Below are 17,979 nucleotides of genomic sequence, written 5' to 3' on the forward strand. Positions count from 1 at the left end.
TATGTTTGGTATCAACCCAAAAATTGATTTAAACAAGTCTATTTTTTTTTATTTGAGTTCCGGGATAAAATGAATGCACTATGAATGTTTTTGGTTTTTTTTTTTTTATCAACAGTCAAACCACTGAAATAGAGCGGTTTCAACCAGTACTATGTCAATAGAATGGGAATATCAGATATGATTTTCTTATGTGAAGAAGGAAGGCTGCCTCCCACCTTTTATGATTCACTTCCCCATTTTTAACTGCTTGATCAATTTTAAAGCAAATAAACATAAATTTCAACAGGTGACCTACTTTACCAAAATGAATATTTTTTTCTGAGATTTACTCAAAAACAAGTTAAACTTTACAGAAAAAAGCATCATACCAGTATGTCTATAATGAATACACTATCAACTAAGAATGCAAACAACAGTAGCAGATGGTGGATATTTAAAGCATACATATATAATTTTGATATTTAAACAAGCTGTCTAGTTTTATAAGAAGCATCATGTATAACTGAATTACCAATCTGTGCCTTGGACAGTGTCTCAGGGCTTCTGATTACGCAAAAAAATTGCGTACAGTAGGCATTAAAAGTTCGGAGGACCCCTTCAATTTTCGTCAATGGGGTCCCCTTCAAATTTGGGCGAAGAACAGGGACCCCTTAAAAATCTGAAGAAGGGGCCTTAGCAGAAGCCCTGGTGTTTTTTTTTTTTTAGGTAATTATACAATTGCAATGATTGTCTGGCATTACAAGGTTCTTTTCTTATATATCAAAGAAGCTGTGATAACCTTATCCAACTGCATCAAAACCCATTTGATAGTATGTCCATTTAGTGCTTAATTCATCCAGTCGCATTCTGTCTTTACCTGACGTAGCCAGTTTCAATGTGAGTCCCTCTCCCCCATCTGTCTATTCTGTGTGGATGTACATGTATGTATAATAATAACAACAGATTACTTTGATCATGCAACATCACAACTAAAGCAGGTTGCACTCTGCACTGACCAACAATAATGTTAAAAACAGTAGCTACCGGTAACATGCTATGATACACAAAACACACTCAGCCAATCGGCCACATGCTAAATAATACACAGGTAATGAAAATTGAAGAAATTAAGTATATAAGAATACAACTTAATAATAAAATATGATTTGAAAATGAATCACATCGATGCAAAATGACTACAAAGGATCAAAGTATTTTTACTTTATATGTGTGTGTGCCCTTAGAAAGGTATACATACCAGAGCTGCATATAGAAGTTTGCACTGCCACCATCATTTGAACTGTTGAACTCTCTCCTCCTCTTTAACAAATTCAGTTCATGTTTGTTCACTATCCCCTTCCCCTGTTATGCAGAATTTTTATTTTGCATCCTAGGCCCATCTTAAGAATCTTTGTTTTTCTCCTGGCGAAAACTTCCAATTCATTCTTAATGCAGGAAAGAATTTTTTGACTCAGGGAGGGAGTGAGAATCACATACGATGCAGTTACCTTAATTTCAATCTGGTCAGTACCTAGCTTGTTGGGTGATTGGTTGGTTTGGTGGAAAAGATGCGATTTTGCGCTATGAGGGGAGACGGAGGCAGGGCAGGAAATCAGAGAACTCTCCCACCCCCACCTCCAGCCGGCCTTGCAAACAGGTGTCACAGAGAGTGTCCCAAGATGAGATCCAAGATCTGTCGCTGACATGGTGTCAAGTAATCCTCCAGTCAAACCCATTCTTTAATAACAGTGGAAGTTTGGCCTCTAGAAAGAGCAATATTTAGCTCCCTTAGATGCTGATGGCATTATTTTTGACTGTTTTTTTTTTTTTATTGCGGAGCACAAAAAGAATGTTAAGACATTTTACACTAAAAGTACTTATCTTTGTTTTTAGTAAGGTTCTGAATATAATTTATAAGGACCAATTCACTAGACATGTGCGTTTTAAGGCCTTATTTTACCCATCCTAATGTACAAAATTATAAGCACCTGTAAGGCTCATATACACACCCTACATGAGAATGAAAAGCATGAAGCACTAGCTGTAGGATAAAAATAATTTTTAAAAGTAAATATATAAGAAACAGAACTGCCACACTACTTGTAACACCTGCGGTGTACTGATAGTGACTAGGACCAAAATGAAAGTTCTAGTTATTGAAGTAATTTTTGTTTTAATAATAATACTAGTAAAGAAGACATTCATAGAGAAGAGCACAGCTATAGCACAATAGAAATCAATAAAGACTGCAGCATTTGAGAAGCTGTACAAAGTAACACATCACCTGTAAGACAGTGGTTTCTTTTTTCTTTTTACAAAACACAAAAAAGGTAATAAAATCTTAAAAAATGGACAGCAAGGAATCTGATTATTGAAAACAGATCAGATACCCAGTTAAGACTGTTAATAATAACAAGCAATGGATCAGGTAGAAGGAAGATTCCAAAGAACTCTATAACAATATCTTCAATAGTCTTATGAGATTCCATCAGCAGAAAAACTACTGAATCAAAAAAAGAAATCAGTGTAAACAGTAATTTATGGGAAAGTATGAAAGCACAAACACTAAGGGCAATTCATACCCTGAAAGCAGGAATAATTGAACTGCCCCCTAAGGAACCCAACTTACACCAGTTGTTTTCATGTGGTGTGAAGTCAGACATAAGCCTATGTTTTTTTGGTTCAACTTCCAAAAATCTCTGTTGGCTTGTGTGCATGTGAAGTCTTGAAAATCCGACCATCAAAATGGTAAACTCAGAAGGTAAAAATGAGCTAGTATAATCCAAAAATGAAAGTAACCCGTTGATTAAAAGGATAATTCCCACGGTACACCTGATTCCAAGTTCAACACATGGGATTGAATGAAAATGATGGTGTTTTTTCAGCAAGATTAATAGTCCAGCTAAAGCTTGCAGTTTAAGTAAAAGTGGAATAGGCAATTGTGTTCAGTAGTAGCAGCCACAACAGTGGTTTTATGTTATAAACTGTTTTTCCTACTTACACAGAAAACTGAATTATAGACTTCATATCAAATCAGTTTTTCGTGGATGAAACCTATGCTTGTTTGTAGGATATGAATAAAGCCTCTGGTATATCACAAATAAGATGTCTATGTTCTGTACTACAAAAGTAAATCCCCAAAGCAGGATTAATGAAAAATGTAAATGATTTTACAAGTTTTTACAAATAACTGTTAGTACTAAATGATGATTACTGAAGACAAGTTATTTATAAGCCAGTACTGAAGGTCATACCATAAATTTCTGAGGCTTATGTTAGAGGTGAGTACTTCAGATTATGCCATATAAATCAAAGGGCTTATGTTAGAGGTGAGATTATGCCATATAAATTAAAGCTGTGTCAAACTTAACTCATTCAAGACATTTTGTCATTGCAAAGACAACATATAACAATCAATGTGCACAACCTGATGTTTGAATGAGTTAGAAGTTTGACAAATATTTATTGCACTGTTTTTTGTCTTCATGCCAAAAATAAATTTCACTGTTGTTTTCTAAACATTCAAAAAGACAACTTAGTTTAAAGTAAATAAGGACTATTACAATTTTTTTTAAAATGCCATTCTGAAAACAACCTTGACAGATTAAAATAGCAAAATGGTGCACTAGTACATTCAACTCTACTGTGATATGACAGCACTATGCTATATCAATCTATTTACATTTGTTAACCTAGAATGCCTCTCACCAAGTGCAGATCAAGTAAAATAGTTTTAAATGCTAAATCACAACTAAAAATTACAATTCTAGCACACTAAAATATTAACAAATATTCTTAACACAAAAAGTAAATGTAAGTCTTAAACAGCCAGCAGAAAAAAAAGAAAAAATAATAAAAAGCAAATTGGGAGGATTAGGAACAAGAACACCATGATAAGTAAAAGAAAAAAAGAAAATCTACCCTTCAAAACTATCCCAGTCCTTTTATGTATATTCACTCAAATACTTATACCTAACTTTTCCTTGGCAGAAATATGTCAACAGGAAATAAGCCCTGGAAGGTGCAAAAAAACTCTACAATTTCTGCAAATAAACTCTGCTGAAGGAATCAACCTTATCATTCTAAAAATGTAAAGCATGCATAATCTGTCCTTAAATGATTGTCCTAGAAGGGCAATTTACCCAACACTGAAAAGAAAGTCAGCAAGATGATAGCTGCAGACTTGTTTCACAGGCTCACAACTCAATGACTAAAGTAGTAAAATATATTAAAAAAAAAATTGGTGAAAAATGTCACCCATCCACAATGCTGAGTATGGGTGTGACCCATCTAAATTACTATGATGAATAAACAACCTTGTCCATGCCATTTTTTTTTTTAGAGTCCTCCCTCACTTTAAGCTCACGTGTAGTTTGTGTCAAATAAGATTTTGGCACAAATCTGTATGCTTGAGAATCTATTGCTGCAGTTCATATTTTAACAGGCAGCATTGGTTTTTGGTTGGTGATAGGTGAGACATCAGGAGCACTGATCAATATGGGAGCTACTCAACTGTTAGCATCATCACAACAATATTCTTGAATACTGAACACATTCTGAAATTCGTTCACTGCCTAGATGACTAGTGTTAATTTATTCTAAGGTGACTACATTAAACATGTGAAGATATTTACAAAATGGTGAAGGTTTATATTATAAATTTAAATGGGTGAAAATATGACACGAAATATCTCATGATGATTGGATGGCCTTCTAAAGGCAAAATCAAATTGATTTGCTGGCAGTGTAAAAAGCAACCATAAGTTGATTTGTGAAAATATTGCTGGTATTCTTCCAACAGTTTCACAAATATTTGCAACTGACTAGAAGAAATACTGACATATGATGGCTAAATGCTAGTAGCCAGTGATTGGTGAATGGGTGGAGGAAAGCAGCGGACATGCTCTACAGGTAGGCTTTCAGCATCACTGGTCTTCATGTACTTGTTGAGAACTGAGAAGATCTGGTTGTTCAGAATCTGAAATTTGCGGATGCGATCCACCATTTTCTTCAGAGGCTGTAATCCAGAGAAAGAAGTTAACACATACGAGTTATTTGAATAACAAAAGCACCAGAAATAATAAAAAAAAAATTCTAATTTCAACAAAAGTAATGCCTTGAGTATGAAGTTTCAGAATACCAGACATAAAAGAACTAAAATGAAGACTTGGTCTGCTGTTTCTGAGTAACCTTCGAGCCATAAGAACTTCAAGATCCTATTACTGTCAGTGTTATAACAAACCACAAAATTCTTCTGCAAACTGTTTCCAAATGGTTTGGCAAACTTGCTAGGTCTGTTGCCGTTTTGCATGTTCTAAAATTTTGAGATAGCTTTTGGCTTTCCAACATGGCTGCCAAAAGTGATCGGTCATTTGCGGACTTGACTGAACACCACACTATTTACTTAAGGGTATAGTGACATGGTTTACAAAGTATCTAAAATACTCTGATAGTGTTACGGCTTAGACAGCAGAGTATCTGTTGTCATCCTTTTTATTACCACTTTTCATAATGCCAAGTAAATATGGTTGTACCATTGTAAAATATAATAATAATACTAAAGTGAACTTATATAGTGCAATATTCCAGCCCTATAGGCAAGCTCATGGCGCTTTACACACACACACATGGATGCACACAACATAACATAAAAATTGTTGTCAATAGAGCGCCATATGGGATGAAAGTTATGTAGCCAGAAGTTGCTCCCAATTTGCACAATTCACTTGAAAATAGTAATCTGGGCAGAAAATGCCTTAAAAACCACAATTTGCAGAAAAGTGCAGCTCAATACAGTATCATATTTGCAAGGAAAATGTAATTTCCTATCTGTAATGTCATGAACCAGGTGCTATCCGAACACTCATCCTAGCAAAAAAAAAAGTCTGAATGAATTCAAAATTGAATGGATTTGCTAATGCAAAATGAGCTATGTCTACATGCTTCTCAAAACAACAGAAATGACATGAAATATAACTTGGTTCGCCTAAAAATGTTAAGTTTTTTATTTTTTGTATATTCAAAGCTTGAAGGAAGCCAAAGCCATACTTACAATTCCTTTCACCACCTCATCCTTCATATCCACACGATTGACCTTGAGAATGTGGTAGCAAAAATCTAAGGCTTCAAAGCGCCGCTGCTGATTCAACAAGACAATCAAGGCACAGCCAGCCCAGTTGAAGCCTTCTCCGTATAGCTCCCTGGTACAGTCAAGTCAAATTGTTTCCAAATGAGATTAGCATATCCAGTGACCAGTTCCAAAATTCACTCCATTCTGCCCATAAACATTTTTCATCATTGTGCCCATTGATATCTGTCATCAGATTACAATGAACACTTTTTCAACATTATGATGCCCCCTAACAGCTCTTAAAAAAAATGTAAGTTGTCTAACCTATTTGCAACAAAGCATAGGTAACTGCTTGTAAAAAGTTACAGTATCTAACTTCTTTGAGACTACAATTTTCACTAAGAGCAGCTCTAAAATAAATTCCTTCTCATGCAGTAAGACCCACATCTTCAACACCAATGTGAAGGCAGTCCTACTCTATGGTTCTCAAACCTGGAGACTGATAAACACCATCAACAATAAATTTCAGACCTTAACCAACCAATGCCTATGCCATATTCTGGGAATAAGACGGCCTAAAAAGATCTCCAACAGCAGCCTGAGGAAAAGAACCAACCAGAATGCCAGTAGCCAAGACATCAAATGTGCAAATAGGGCTGGATAGGACACACCCTGCTCAAACCAGCTGACATCATTGCCAAGCAGGTACTTGACTCAGGGGAAGAGAAGAGTTGGGAGACCAAAGCAGACTTGGAAAAGAACAGTAGAGAGCAAGGCAAAGGACATTGGAACCACATGGGCCCAAATGAGGAGGGCTGCTCAAAATCCAGTCTGCTGGCAAGATGCTGTTGCAGCCCTATGCTTCTCGAGGAGTAAAAAGGAATAAACACATGCAGCACAGCTTCCAGGGGTGTTACGTATTAAGATTTCTTCCAGTATTTTAACTCTTGACTTAAATCCAGATATCTAAACTGTGGTTACAGTCTAGTCCTGGTACCAGCAGCCATCACCATCCTAAATAAAAGGCACAAGCATTCGAAGGGCTGCCATATTACCTGGCATCCTCCTTAGGAGGTATCACATGAAGGTGTGAGAGGTGTAGGTGTGCATGTGAGTTGCATGTCTTATCTGGGTATGCATGTCTGCCCATTATGTTGTGCGTGATGCTCATATTATGTTTGTATATGAGGTTGGATTTGTGAGCTAAAGAAAAATTTCTGCTTGGATTTCCTCGCACAGATAATAATGTTTGATCTGATTTGATTTAATGGTTACAATCTAGCCCTGAGACCAGCATTTTTACAGTCATCTTGCTCCACTTCCTTAGGCTCAGACTGTCCTTATCAATGCAGAACTATAGTGCACATGCACAGACAAGTTTAAACTGGATCTACAACCTCCTCTCATTGCAGCAATTAATTATACTAAAATCAAAGTTAATGTGTATTTCACAATTTTATTTATGCCAAAAAAAAATTTTTTTAATACAACTCATGTCCCACTTTTGTAAAGTTGAATGTTTAACTACCTGGGCTAAAGAAAGCTGTAAAGCACATTTATTTCTCTCCTAACTGGGTACAGCTCAGTGCAAGATATGATTTCCCCATATGAGGATAAATACTTCCCTCACCCTTCTGTTCTCAAAATACATGCCTACAAACATCACCATCACCACACAGCACACAAAAAGGTCAACAACACAGAAAATGTATGGATATGTTTACATTGTAAAGGCCTCAGCCGCAAAGAAAACTGGGAATATATATTAATTAGGCATATCATGACTTTGATCTCTTTCTATTCATGATAATATTCATAATAATATATTTTGAGAACGTAAAAGGGGTATTCACCCAGACAAGGGAAAATAATATCTTTTGTACTGAGCTTTACTCAATCATTAGAAAAAAAATTGCATCCAACTAGTCCTTTTAAAAATTGTTCTCATTCAAACAAAATGTAACTGTACCTTCAATCTACAAGAATTTCATAACATAGGGACAAATTAAACTTCTAAGGCATGAAGCATCTACATTTAAGCACAACACTATAAACACACCCTACTTATTCACTGGTGTGACATACAATACTCACTCTATTGTGTACTCATGTTCTCCCCCTGGGATACAAAACACAAACTGAATTGCACTCCAAAGGCGATGAAACTCTGCACAGCGGTCTACATTCATGACACCATTAGCTGGGGGCTGGCCTTGCCACACTGGGTCATCAAGGAAAGTTTTGATGCGTGTCAGGAGAATCTCAAACATGGACAAACCACAGCACAGTCTTTCACGCGTCAAGAGATCACCCTCAGCAGCGATATCTGCTTGCTGTGATACACACAAGTCCACAGTATGAATCATTGAGTAAAATGTGCATAATTTCATTTTTATTATAAGAAAAAAAGTAGCAGATACCACCTGTCCAGGAATGCTTCTTAAGACACTGTTAAGATATACTTCCAACAAAGGCAACTAGAAAAACCAACAATTAATATCTTTATACAAAATATTTATCTAAACTGTAAGTCACATATGAATAACTGGGAAAGTTCTGTAGCCTTGATGTTAAGAGTACAAGACTTTGAAGCAAAAGGTTGTATTTAGAGTTTTGCTCAGATCAGTGACCAGAATACTTCCTCTACTCATCCAACAGTGTTGAATACTAAGTTATCAGGGATGGTAAAAGGCAGCAGAGGAAATAGCCTGGACTCTGTATTCCACATGCCATTACCTAAGCATGGTGAACACTGCTCATTGCCTATATGGTCATTATGCAATAGCAAAGTTTAGTTTTTATCTGACCATTTTTACTTTCTAAATAATTAAAACAGGTCTCAACAACTATCCACAACTTAACATTATAGAATATACAATGTTCTACTCAACTACTGAGCAGCACTTGCTCAGAATCATAGATTTAACTGAGAAAGATGATACATAAGTAATATCCTGGGGCTGTATTTTTTACATGAACATAGATAAGTCATTACTTTCACAGATTATGTGTTATGACATGAGAGAAAGAATGAAAGAAGAATAGAATGAAAATTGTTAGTAGCATGAATGTGAATGGACCCAGTGGGATGCTGTACACACTACTGTAAAAAGTATTCACTGTGTATTCATCTTGGTTGTGACAGTAGCTAAATCAGGCATTCAGGAAAAACTGTGCGTGTGGATGTGTCTGTCCTTGTGAACCTTTGGTGCACAAATCACTGTTGTGCTTAGACATATTAGGTCCCGCCTAAACCAATCTGCTATGAGCTTCTCTCCCTGCCAGCTTCCTTGCTGACAGCTTGCAGCATGATGACAGCCATGCAGCACCATTTCTGCATGTTCTGGCACCCCCATCCCCACCCCTGAAACCTCTTTCAGGTTACCAGCTGGAAACACGGCTTCCCCTGATTGCCAGATTCAAACTGACCTGATTAGACAATCATTGGTGCTTGTGGAACACTTATGGGTATATTTGAGATTGTAATTATTGAGGAGGACATTATCTGAAGTTATCTGAAGCTCACCGTTTGATTACCCAACTTCTTGATAACAGAGACAACCTGAAGTGCTGCATATTTTTTCTCAAGCTGCTTCATGACAGCTTTGACCTCTTGCTCTCGCTCACGAGGATCTCTGCCTTCTGAAATGTCATTGTCAAAGATTGATACAAAAGTGTATTTCTCCAATGGCCAAATATTTAAGGAAAATCTGAAATTCTACTTTACTGGATTATTGTCATGTATAATTATTATACATCTAGAACTTTGACACTTCTCTTACACCACCACTAAAAATGGCTGTGCCAGTCAGTTAATATCCACAATTAGTGTCCGCATAAGTGTCGACATGATTGTGTAGCATTTGTATGTGCTTTGCATCTGCAATTCTATCATTAATGACTGTATTATAATAATAATAAATGCAAAATTTGTATACCACATACTCACACTCCTAAGGAGTATGCTCTTAGTGCTTAAGAACAAGAACGAAACATAGACAGCATATGAAAGACAAAAAAACAAACAAATAACATATGAACTATAAAAGAATAAACAACTGTACTAATGAAGAATAAAATCAAATACAGAAAACACAAAGAGAAACCAAATAACAAGAACAAGAGCTTAAAGTAGCATGATATTACAAAAGGAAGGGTGTGAAAAAGGACTAGCATTATGGAAAGTGTTGTTAGGATTATTGTCTAAAGAAATGGTGCATTCTGAGTTCACTTTTAAAGGATTCAATAGTGGGTAGGTGGCAAATAGGGAAAGGGAGTGACTTTAATTGTTTTTGCTGCACAATAACTAAACATCCTGTGGCCAAATGTTGTTCTGGTGACAGGAAGAGTAAGGAGACGATCATCAGAGGAGCAGAGTTTGTATAAATTTGTATAAATTCTCTCGCTCTCTCTTAAAAGCAACCTGAGTTGGAGCTGAGATTCAAAAACAGGATACCCTAATTTCACTGTCATGGTGACAAGTGATTCGATAACCTCACCATCAACTGCCCCAATCACCTTCTGGATATTTTTTTTTTTTTGGATGCATGGAACAAAGGTAATATTCCATCTCTATCCACTTTAATGTCTGTGTATCTGCCTATAATGTTTAGCCGTCTTGTGTACACAAGTGTCTGAGAGTCATGTGTGAATGAGGATTGTGTTTATGTATAAGTTTGCTCTTTATCAAATGCCAGAGGAATTTGGTAATAAAAGCTTTGTATTTTAGTGGCAAAAGCAGAATACACATACCTCTTGGTGGGATGAATGGTTTTGGAATGATATTCTGAAAGGGTGCTGCATGTTTCAGGTCAAGAACTTCTTCTTGAGTCTGTGAGAAAATATGATTATTGCTTTATGAATAGAACACTGGTGCACAATAAGTATGCTCTTATAAAACATAGATATGCACTGTTATACCCCCAGAATAATGGTACACCAGTACTAGATTTATATTCTTGTTCATCCTTGCTGACAGAAATGTCAAAAACCACAGTCTCCCTTTCTTGAGAGTAATATCAGGGCTTCTGCTTATGCAAAAAATTGCGTACAGTACGCATTAAAAGTTCGGAGGACCCCTTCAATTTTCGTCAATGGGGTCCCCTCCAAAGTTGGGCGAAGATTAGGGACCCCTTAAAAATCTGAAGAAGGGGTCTGGGACCCCAAAGAATTTAGCCTTAGCAGAAGCCCTGTAATATTATAATGTTATATCTGCTTTTAGCTTGTGTGGATAATGATCAGAGACTACCCCAGCAGAAGACTATATTCTTACACTCTTTCTACTGAATGACTGCTCCACCAAAATATTGGGTGACCAATATCAAATCGAACTAAAACTTTCTGGTCTTAAAGCTAACTTGATGTACCAGTTTATCTACACTGACCAGAGACTGCTCAACTAATAAGCAGAACAGTATGGCATTGCCAATTTCACGGAAGCTCTGAAAAACTTCTGTTCTGAGGTCAGGATACTGAATCAAGTCATTAAGCTGAGCTTGAAAGTACATCAGTACACCTGCATCACAAAAGTACACAAACAGATCAAATAGATTAATCCATCATGGTCACTTAACATATAGCATGATAAACAAATACAGTGCTGAGGTCTTAATGTTCTGCTTCAACACCAAAACCAAAAAAGTAAAAAAATGCAAAATGTTAGTCTGATTTATCTAATTTAAAAGAATCTGGAAGCATACATCACCTCTGCACCAGAATAGTGCAAGAGTTCTAAGTAAACAAACATTGCTTCCTCATCCTCTGCATCACATTCTAAACTAAAATCAGTTCAATACATGTAAAAGAAATACAAATCTATTTACACTTCAGTCACCTCAAAAATTATGCAAAATTCTAGCATTACCTAGCAAGAAAAAGCAAAAGGAGAATGTAAACAATTTCAATGTTCCTAATGTGAAATGAACTTGTCATCCTGTATATTTTGCCCACCAGAAGCAATAGGAGTAAGAAATTTTACCTGGTGATCCATAGTCATATCGCTGAAGCTTGCAAATCTCTGGCATGACTTTCATTAAAGTCTTCATGTAATCTAATGTGGTCCCTTTCAGCTAGATCACACAAAAATATCCAAAAGCTTACAAAAGCATTCAAAGTACAGGCAATGATGGATAATGAGATGATGAGATGCTTGATGCTTGAGTAGAATAAACTAGGTCGAACATGTGTGGCATGCTAACAACCATGTTTACCAGCTAGGCAGGTAAAGATGTGCTTCACTTCAGTACACCAAGTTGAAAAAAAAATACCATTTTTGGCGGTAAAGTCAGAAGCTTTTCTTAACAACACTAAAAAAACAGTTTCTAATCTGAATATTACATAGATATGGAGCAGCCCCTCAAAACTTTTAAAACCAACCTATTTTTATGTAACTATTTTAGGCAGCATCAGCATAATCCAAGATAAAAATAAACAATATTAATGATGCTATTTCTATTGAACAGCACAAAACTGTTTTTGAGTGTATTAAATATAAATGATTTTGGTAATCCAAATGATGACACTATTATCACAGCAGTAGTTTTAAATTTTTATCACTAAAAGCAAAACAGCATTTTGATTATTCTTAATGCTACAAGTTTTAATGGAAACTCACAAAGCTTTCTATTGTCTTCAAAAGCTCTTCAATGACAACAGCAATACCCTGATAACCTAGAAGTCTGCAGATTGCCCGGAAGTGTGGAGCACCAATAAAACCTGAATACAGGCTGTATATGGTGCTGAAGGATGTGTTCAGTCGCTGAAAAATGCCATAAGTGTTTAATAATAATAATAATAATAATCATAATATAAAAAAATACAAAATTTGTAAAGCGCATACTCACTCCTAAGGAGCAAATATAATTCAAAAAAAAAATTCAACCACACGCAATTAAATTATAATACATTTATATTTGTTTAAAAAAAAAAGGAGCAAAAATCTAAATTCCTTAAACAACACAAAGTCCAAATACCCTAACACAGTGCCCTTTCCCATCAAAATTCCAATGCTCATTCCCTTTCGTCAACAAAGTCCACCAAGAAGCATTCACTCCAAAAATAGTGTCCACTCTTGCCGCTGCCCTTTCGAAGCTTGGCACAATCCAATCACCAACAGACGACAAACATAAAGCTCAACAGGCTCAGTTTCAAAAATTTCTCTATAAAGTCAAGTCAGGATGTTTACGCAAACAAAGTTGAGTCAGGATTTTTACACACTGATAAGACTATCCCGTTCCCCGACCCAGTCAAGGAAGAGACCACCAAAAGAATAAAACAAAGCACAACAAAACACTCTTTTTTCATTCCTCCCTACCATTCTCATTTTGGCCTTTCAACAACCCTTAATTAAAAACTCGGCAATCTCATAATTCAGCACGCAGACACACACACTCTGATCGCTCACCTTCCACATCTTCCCCCTCCTTTTCCATTTCCTATCCCTTTCCCAGCTAAAATAAAACAACAGGTTTGTGGCAGTTACTATAATAATACAAGTAACTGTGACACCTGCGCTCAATATACAAGCTGTCACTACCACTATGCATGTGACCATCACATGACACATTGTACACAGTCCCTATAATATTGCACACTTGTACTCATAAGCTCCCAGAGGGGCCAACTGATTCCATCATCTGTTGGTTCAGCAGCCACGAGTCTATTTGACCACAGTCCATAGTCAATTTAATCACATCATCTATGATGATTTAATCATGAAATAAATCAATTTTGGTTTATTCTCCTTTATGGGCATTGGTTGACATGTGCACATTAAGCATTGAAGCTGTTACCAATTCTGCACACTTAATTCTGTGTGTTTTGCTTGTGTGCGTGCACACACTCACATGCATGTGTGTGAAGATGACATTCGTAGTTTTGGATTTTAGATGTAATTTATAGTAAAAATATAGTTAAGGGTAGCTTCCATTTGACGACAATATGCCCAGGATTTCTTTTCAAGGCTTGCAAATATACTATAAAGTATAAAGGCAAGTCAAACCCCTCTCCTGCATCCACACTCCCAAAATGTAGCAAGTTTTGTGTGTGTATGTTGATCCAGTCAATATAAGTCACAGATGTAAGGAGTTTACTTGTTCACTTTTTATGGCTTAACATATTTTTACATTTAAATTTGCCTTTTTTCTGTTGTTTTCTGTTTGAGTTTGAAGTGCACCCTCATTTAGATCAGATAGTAGCCTGAAGTGCAGTGAACACCAAAATTCGAAAGAACAATGTGTGGTGATATGAACACCTCTGGTCTCCACAACCCTCTCTCTCATTTATTATATGAATGCACAGGTCTTCAATCGAATAATTTGAACAGTAAACTAATTTAGTAATTGGTGGTGAAACTGACTCCTGACTGAGTGAAAAGATTCCTGGATGTGGTCAAATCAACTATTGACATTTGTCAAATCAGTAAATAGTTGAATCAACCTGTGGCCAACTCCCCTGCTGATAATAATGTGAACTAGCACATGCAGCCACATGCACACATAAAAATCTCAGAGAAAGCCTTACTTTGCTTCCCCAGACATAATATGCAGAAGGATTTGGTGGTTTGTCCCGCTTGGTCTCCTTTTCAAAAGTAAGCTGTGTCTTCACAAACCTATATAAACATGCAAATTTAGCAGCAGTTAAACTCTCCAGATCTGCTTTGTATCCACAAACCTCAAAAAAAAAAATTAATAGAAACACATACTAGAAAGAGCCACTGTCTAACCAACTTAACTATTCAACAATTCATGATATACTAATATTCACAGTGTAAACATCTGCTGAATCTCCATAAAAGTTGATGAAAAGGGTAACCAAAAAACAAAAAAGTCCATGAAGATGGGAGATAACTGTTTTTACTATCAAAATAATGTGACACTTCAGCACTTTCTGCTCTCTCCCCTTATTCTCTCTCTGTGTACACATTCATACTCCCATACATAACCATTTTATCATTCAAACAACTGGCCTGTATCTTTTCAAATGCTAACTGATATAATCTGCTTCTCCACATACCTGTTTGTGGCAGCATTATAACAATAGTTGGGTAGAAGGTCATAGTTCAGTTCCCAGAAGACATGAAGAGTGATGCGACCATAAGGTACTGAGACATTGTGATTTGCTTCACGCAGCATGGCATCAAAGTCGTTTAGGGTAAGATACTGACCCAGCAGCTTGTGAGCAAGACGATTGCACTCTATCAGTCCTTCCAATTCCTGCAGACACACTCTGAGGTGTATACAAACTGACACATGAAGGAGGGATAGAAAGGCAAATTTGTATATAAATCAACACATCAGAGAAAACCCACTACTCACACTGATGATCTTCAAACACACAAGAACAACATCTGAATTCTAAAATTTCGTTCATTATTTTGATCATAGAGATCTGGTTCAAAATTGCAGGTGATAATTAATGCAGCGCATGGTAACACTAACGGAGCGTACTCTCAGTGGTTGAGACAAAAACATGACATGGATGGCATACAAAGAATGAAAGGATGAAAGACAGTACTAAGAGGTAATTAAAAAAAAAAACCATAAAAATGTAAAAAGAAATCAGGTAATAAACAGCAATGACTGAGGGTGAATTTCACAAATCTGGAGAGGGAGATACATTCATCATGATCTCTGCAACATGCTTGACCTCAAAGGAATGTAGAAACTACCTCTAACTCCTCAGTGCTATATTCACTCTGACCTCTGTCATTTCTCTGAATCTGAAACATCACTCACCATGACACCTGTGATGTCTCCAACCTCAAAGCGTGAAATGGCCACATCTAGTGCCTTCTGCAGTGCAGCATTGACACGTTGGGAAATTAGGCAACTAAGGTCAATGGACCGACCCAGCAACTGGACATGGCGCTGTTTCAGTAAAGTCTTGTAACGGTTTGCTATTGGGAACTGAATTTTCTCTCCAGCATTCATGCATTCTGCACGAAATCTCTTATCCAGGAGGATGCTACACAAAGAAATAACATCATGGAAAATGATCCAGAGAGTACTACCTAGAATGTTGCTCACACAGAGAGAATAGTAGACAATACAACACATACACATTCTCTTCAATATGGGACTGAGAAATAGAATGACCATCTAAAATCAAGCAAACGAAGTGACTCAAATTCCTTCTTCACTACAGTGACTTCATAAAAACAATAAGTTAAATAGCACTCCTTTTAGATAAGTTTGAGGTGCTTTATAAGCAGAATTAATGTCAATATGGCATTAACTATGCTAAAAACAATCACTGTCACACTCAAATACACCAAAGATGAAACTCAAAACAGATTCTTAGGTGTGATGGAAGAAAAACAATTCCTCAATGCCCTCAAAAAGTCCCATGCCCAAACAATGCCTCAGTGCCTTATGCTCCATCCTGTTAACACCTCTCCTACATTTATTTGTCAGACATACCAGAATGATGAACAAAGTCAACAAATGCTGGTGTGTGTGTGTGGGGGGGGGGAATTAGTGTTTTATGCAGAGGCAGCATCTAAGGCTAAAAAACAGGTGCCATATGCAGAGAAATAACCATGTGCTCCAGATGAGATTTTAACCAAGGACAGCCAATTCCCACTGCGTTGGTGACAAGTGGTAATCTCTGCACCACCAGACTGCCCAATAAATTCCAGACTGACCTGCCTGAGAGGTAAAATATGATGAATGGAGAAAAGTAGATTAACAAATATCTGAAATATGTCAGATATGAGATGAAGGACTGGAGAACATTACATCAATATAACAATATATTAACCAACACTACAAAGGAGGAAACATACAGCTTCTTACCTTCCTGCCAGATGTTTGTAGTAGGCAAAGATCTGGTCACTCAACTTGTACACAAACTGATCAAAACAAAGGTTCACCTGCAAAACATAAATTTTCTTATTTAAAAATAATCAGCAGCTATAGCTGTTTATAAAATTCATAACCATGAGTGAGATACCCAAATGCAACATGGCCTCTGACATGAGGAAGATGGCTGGTTATGGTACATGCAGTTACATATACACAAGAAGTATACCCTGTGGTAAGTGTAAGTAACAGGCATACACTTGCTCACATAAATACACTTCCCTTCTAGCTCACCTCTGCCTCCACTTCATCATAGAGAAACTGCTTCTTGAATCGCATGAGTGCATACTGGGCACTGTCATTATAGAGGTCTAGAGGGTACAGAATGTACCTGCACACATGGTAGAAGACACACACATAAAATAATGACACAGTGCGCGCTAAATAAATCTAACAAACTGTGATCATTAATGATAGTGGTTATTATCATTCCTCTAATGAAGACTATAACCTTGGTGGTTGCTAATCTTAGAACTTAATACTTAGAACTTGATAATCCCCTCTTTTTTATATTCTTCATCTTCACTAGGGAACAGCCAGACCTCAGACTTAATGCAGCCCTCCTGTTCCTCCTTCGAACATCATGGACTACTGACATCAATGTAAGAAGACATTGTAGGACACATTTATATCATTGTCGATCTTCCTGACTGCTTTTTAAATGACATGCAAAATGATTGTTTTTTTAATTGTGGGTCCATAGTAATGACTTCAATTATACATACATGTGTATATATATATGTGTTTGAGGGAAAGAATAGACAATACCTGAAAGAAATAACAACAAACAGAAAGATGGACTTTCATAGTGATGGACTGGCAGGTAGGTAAACACAGGAAAGTGGAAAGATTTACACAGTTACAAGAGTGTGGACACAGTTATAATTCCTTAAGGTCAAAAACTGACATAAAGCATCTGGTGTTAAGCAGACAGGCAAACTTACTCCATCATGGAAGGTTCCTTTGTTTCCAGTATATGATCGGTTAGAACCCAGGGCATGGACATCTCAATGGGAAACTAGAAACATGTGTATGAAGGCATCTTAGTGGCAAACTAGAACACCACCATCT

The 17,979-nt window shown here is 36.7% G+C and overlaps 1 protein-coding gene across 2 annotated transcripts in view; it reads right to left on the reverse strand.

Moving 5' to 3' along the window:
* Window positions 1–27: 27 nt before the first annotated feature.
* The window catches only part of LOC112559094 (cytoplasmic FMR1-interacting protein-like), a 28,228-nt gene continuing 10,276 nt past the window's right edge, over window positions 28–17,979 (reverse strand). Inside the window, exons 13-26 of one of the 2 annotated variants that reach the window (XM_025230018.1) lie at window positions 17,853–17,926; window positions 17,143–17,239; window positions 16,843–16,919; window positions 15,784–16,012; window positions 15,062–15,261; window positions 14,570–14,657; window positions 12,663–12,806; window positions 12,027–12,117; window positions 11,434–11,564; window positions 10,802–10,880; window positions 9,576–9,691; window positions 8,144–8,382; window positions 6,032–6,179; window positions 28–4,996 (exon numbers count right to left, since the gene is read on the reverse strand). In XM_025230018.1, the coding sequence (XP_025085803.1) occupies window positions 4,829–4,996; window positions 6,032–6,179; window positions 8,144–8,382; window positions 9,576–9,691; window positions 10,802–10,880; window positions 11,434–11,564; window positions 12,027–12,117; window positions 12,663–12,806; window positions 14,570–14,657; window positions 15,062–15,261; window positions 15,784–16,012; window positions 16,843–16,919; window positions 17,143–17,239; window positions 17,853–17,926 (1,881 nt within the window). In that variant the 3' untranslated portion in view covers window positions 28–4,828. The remainder of the gene's footprint in view (window positions 4,997–6,031; window positions 6,180–8,143; window positions 8,383–9,575; window positions 9,692–10,801; window positions 10,881–11,433; window positions 11,565–12,026; window positions 12,118–12,662; window positions 12,807–14,569; window positions 14,658–15,061; window positions 15,262–15,783; window positions 16,013–16,842; window positions 16,920–17,142; window positions 17,240–17,852; window positions 17,927–17,979) is intronic. The other variant, XM_025230017.1, reaches the window with a different exon arrangement.

Source organism: Pomacea canaliculata, linkage group LG3 (assembly GCF_003073045.1).
Source record: "Pomacea canaliculata isolate SZHN2017 linkage group LG3, ASM307304v1, whole genome shotgun sequence".
Taxonomy (NCBI): domain Eukaryota; kingdom Metazoa; phylum Mollusca; class Gastropoda; order Architaenioglossa; family Ampullariidae; genus Pomacea; species Pomacea canaliculata.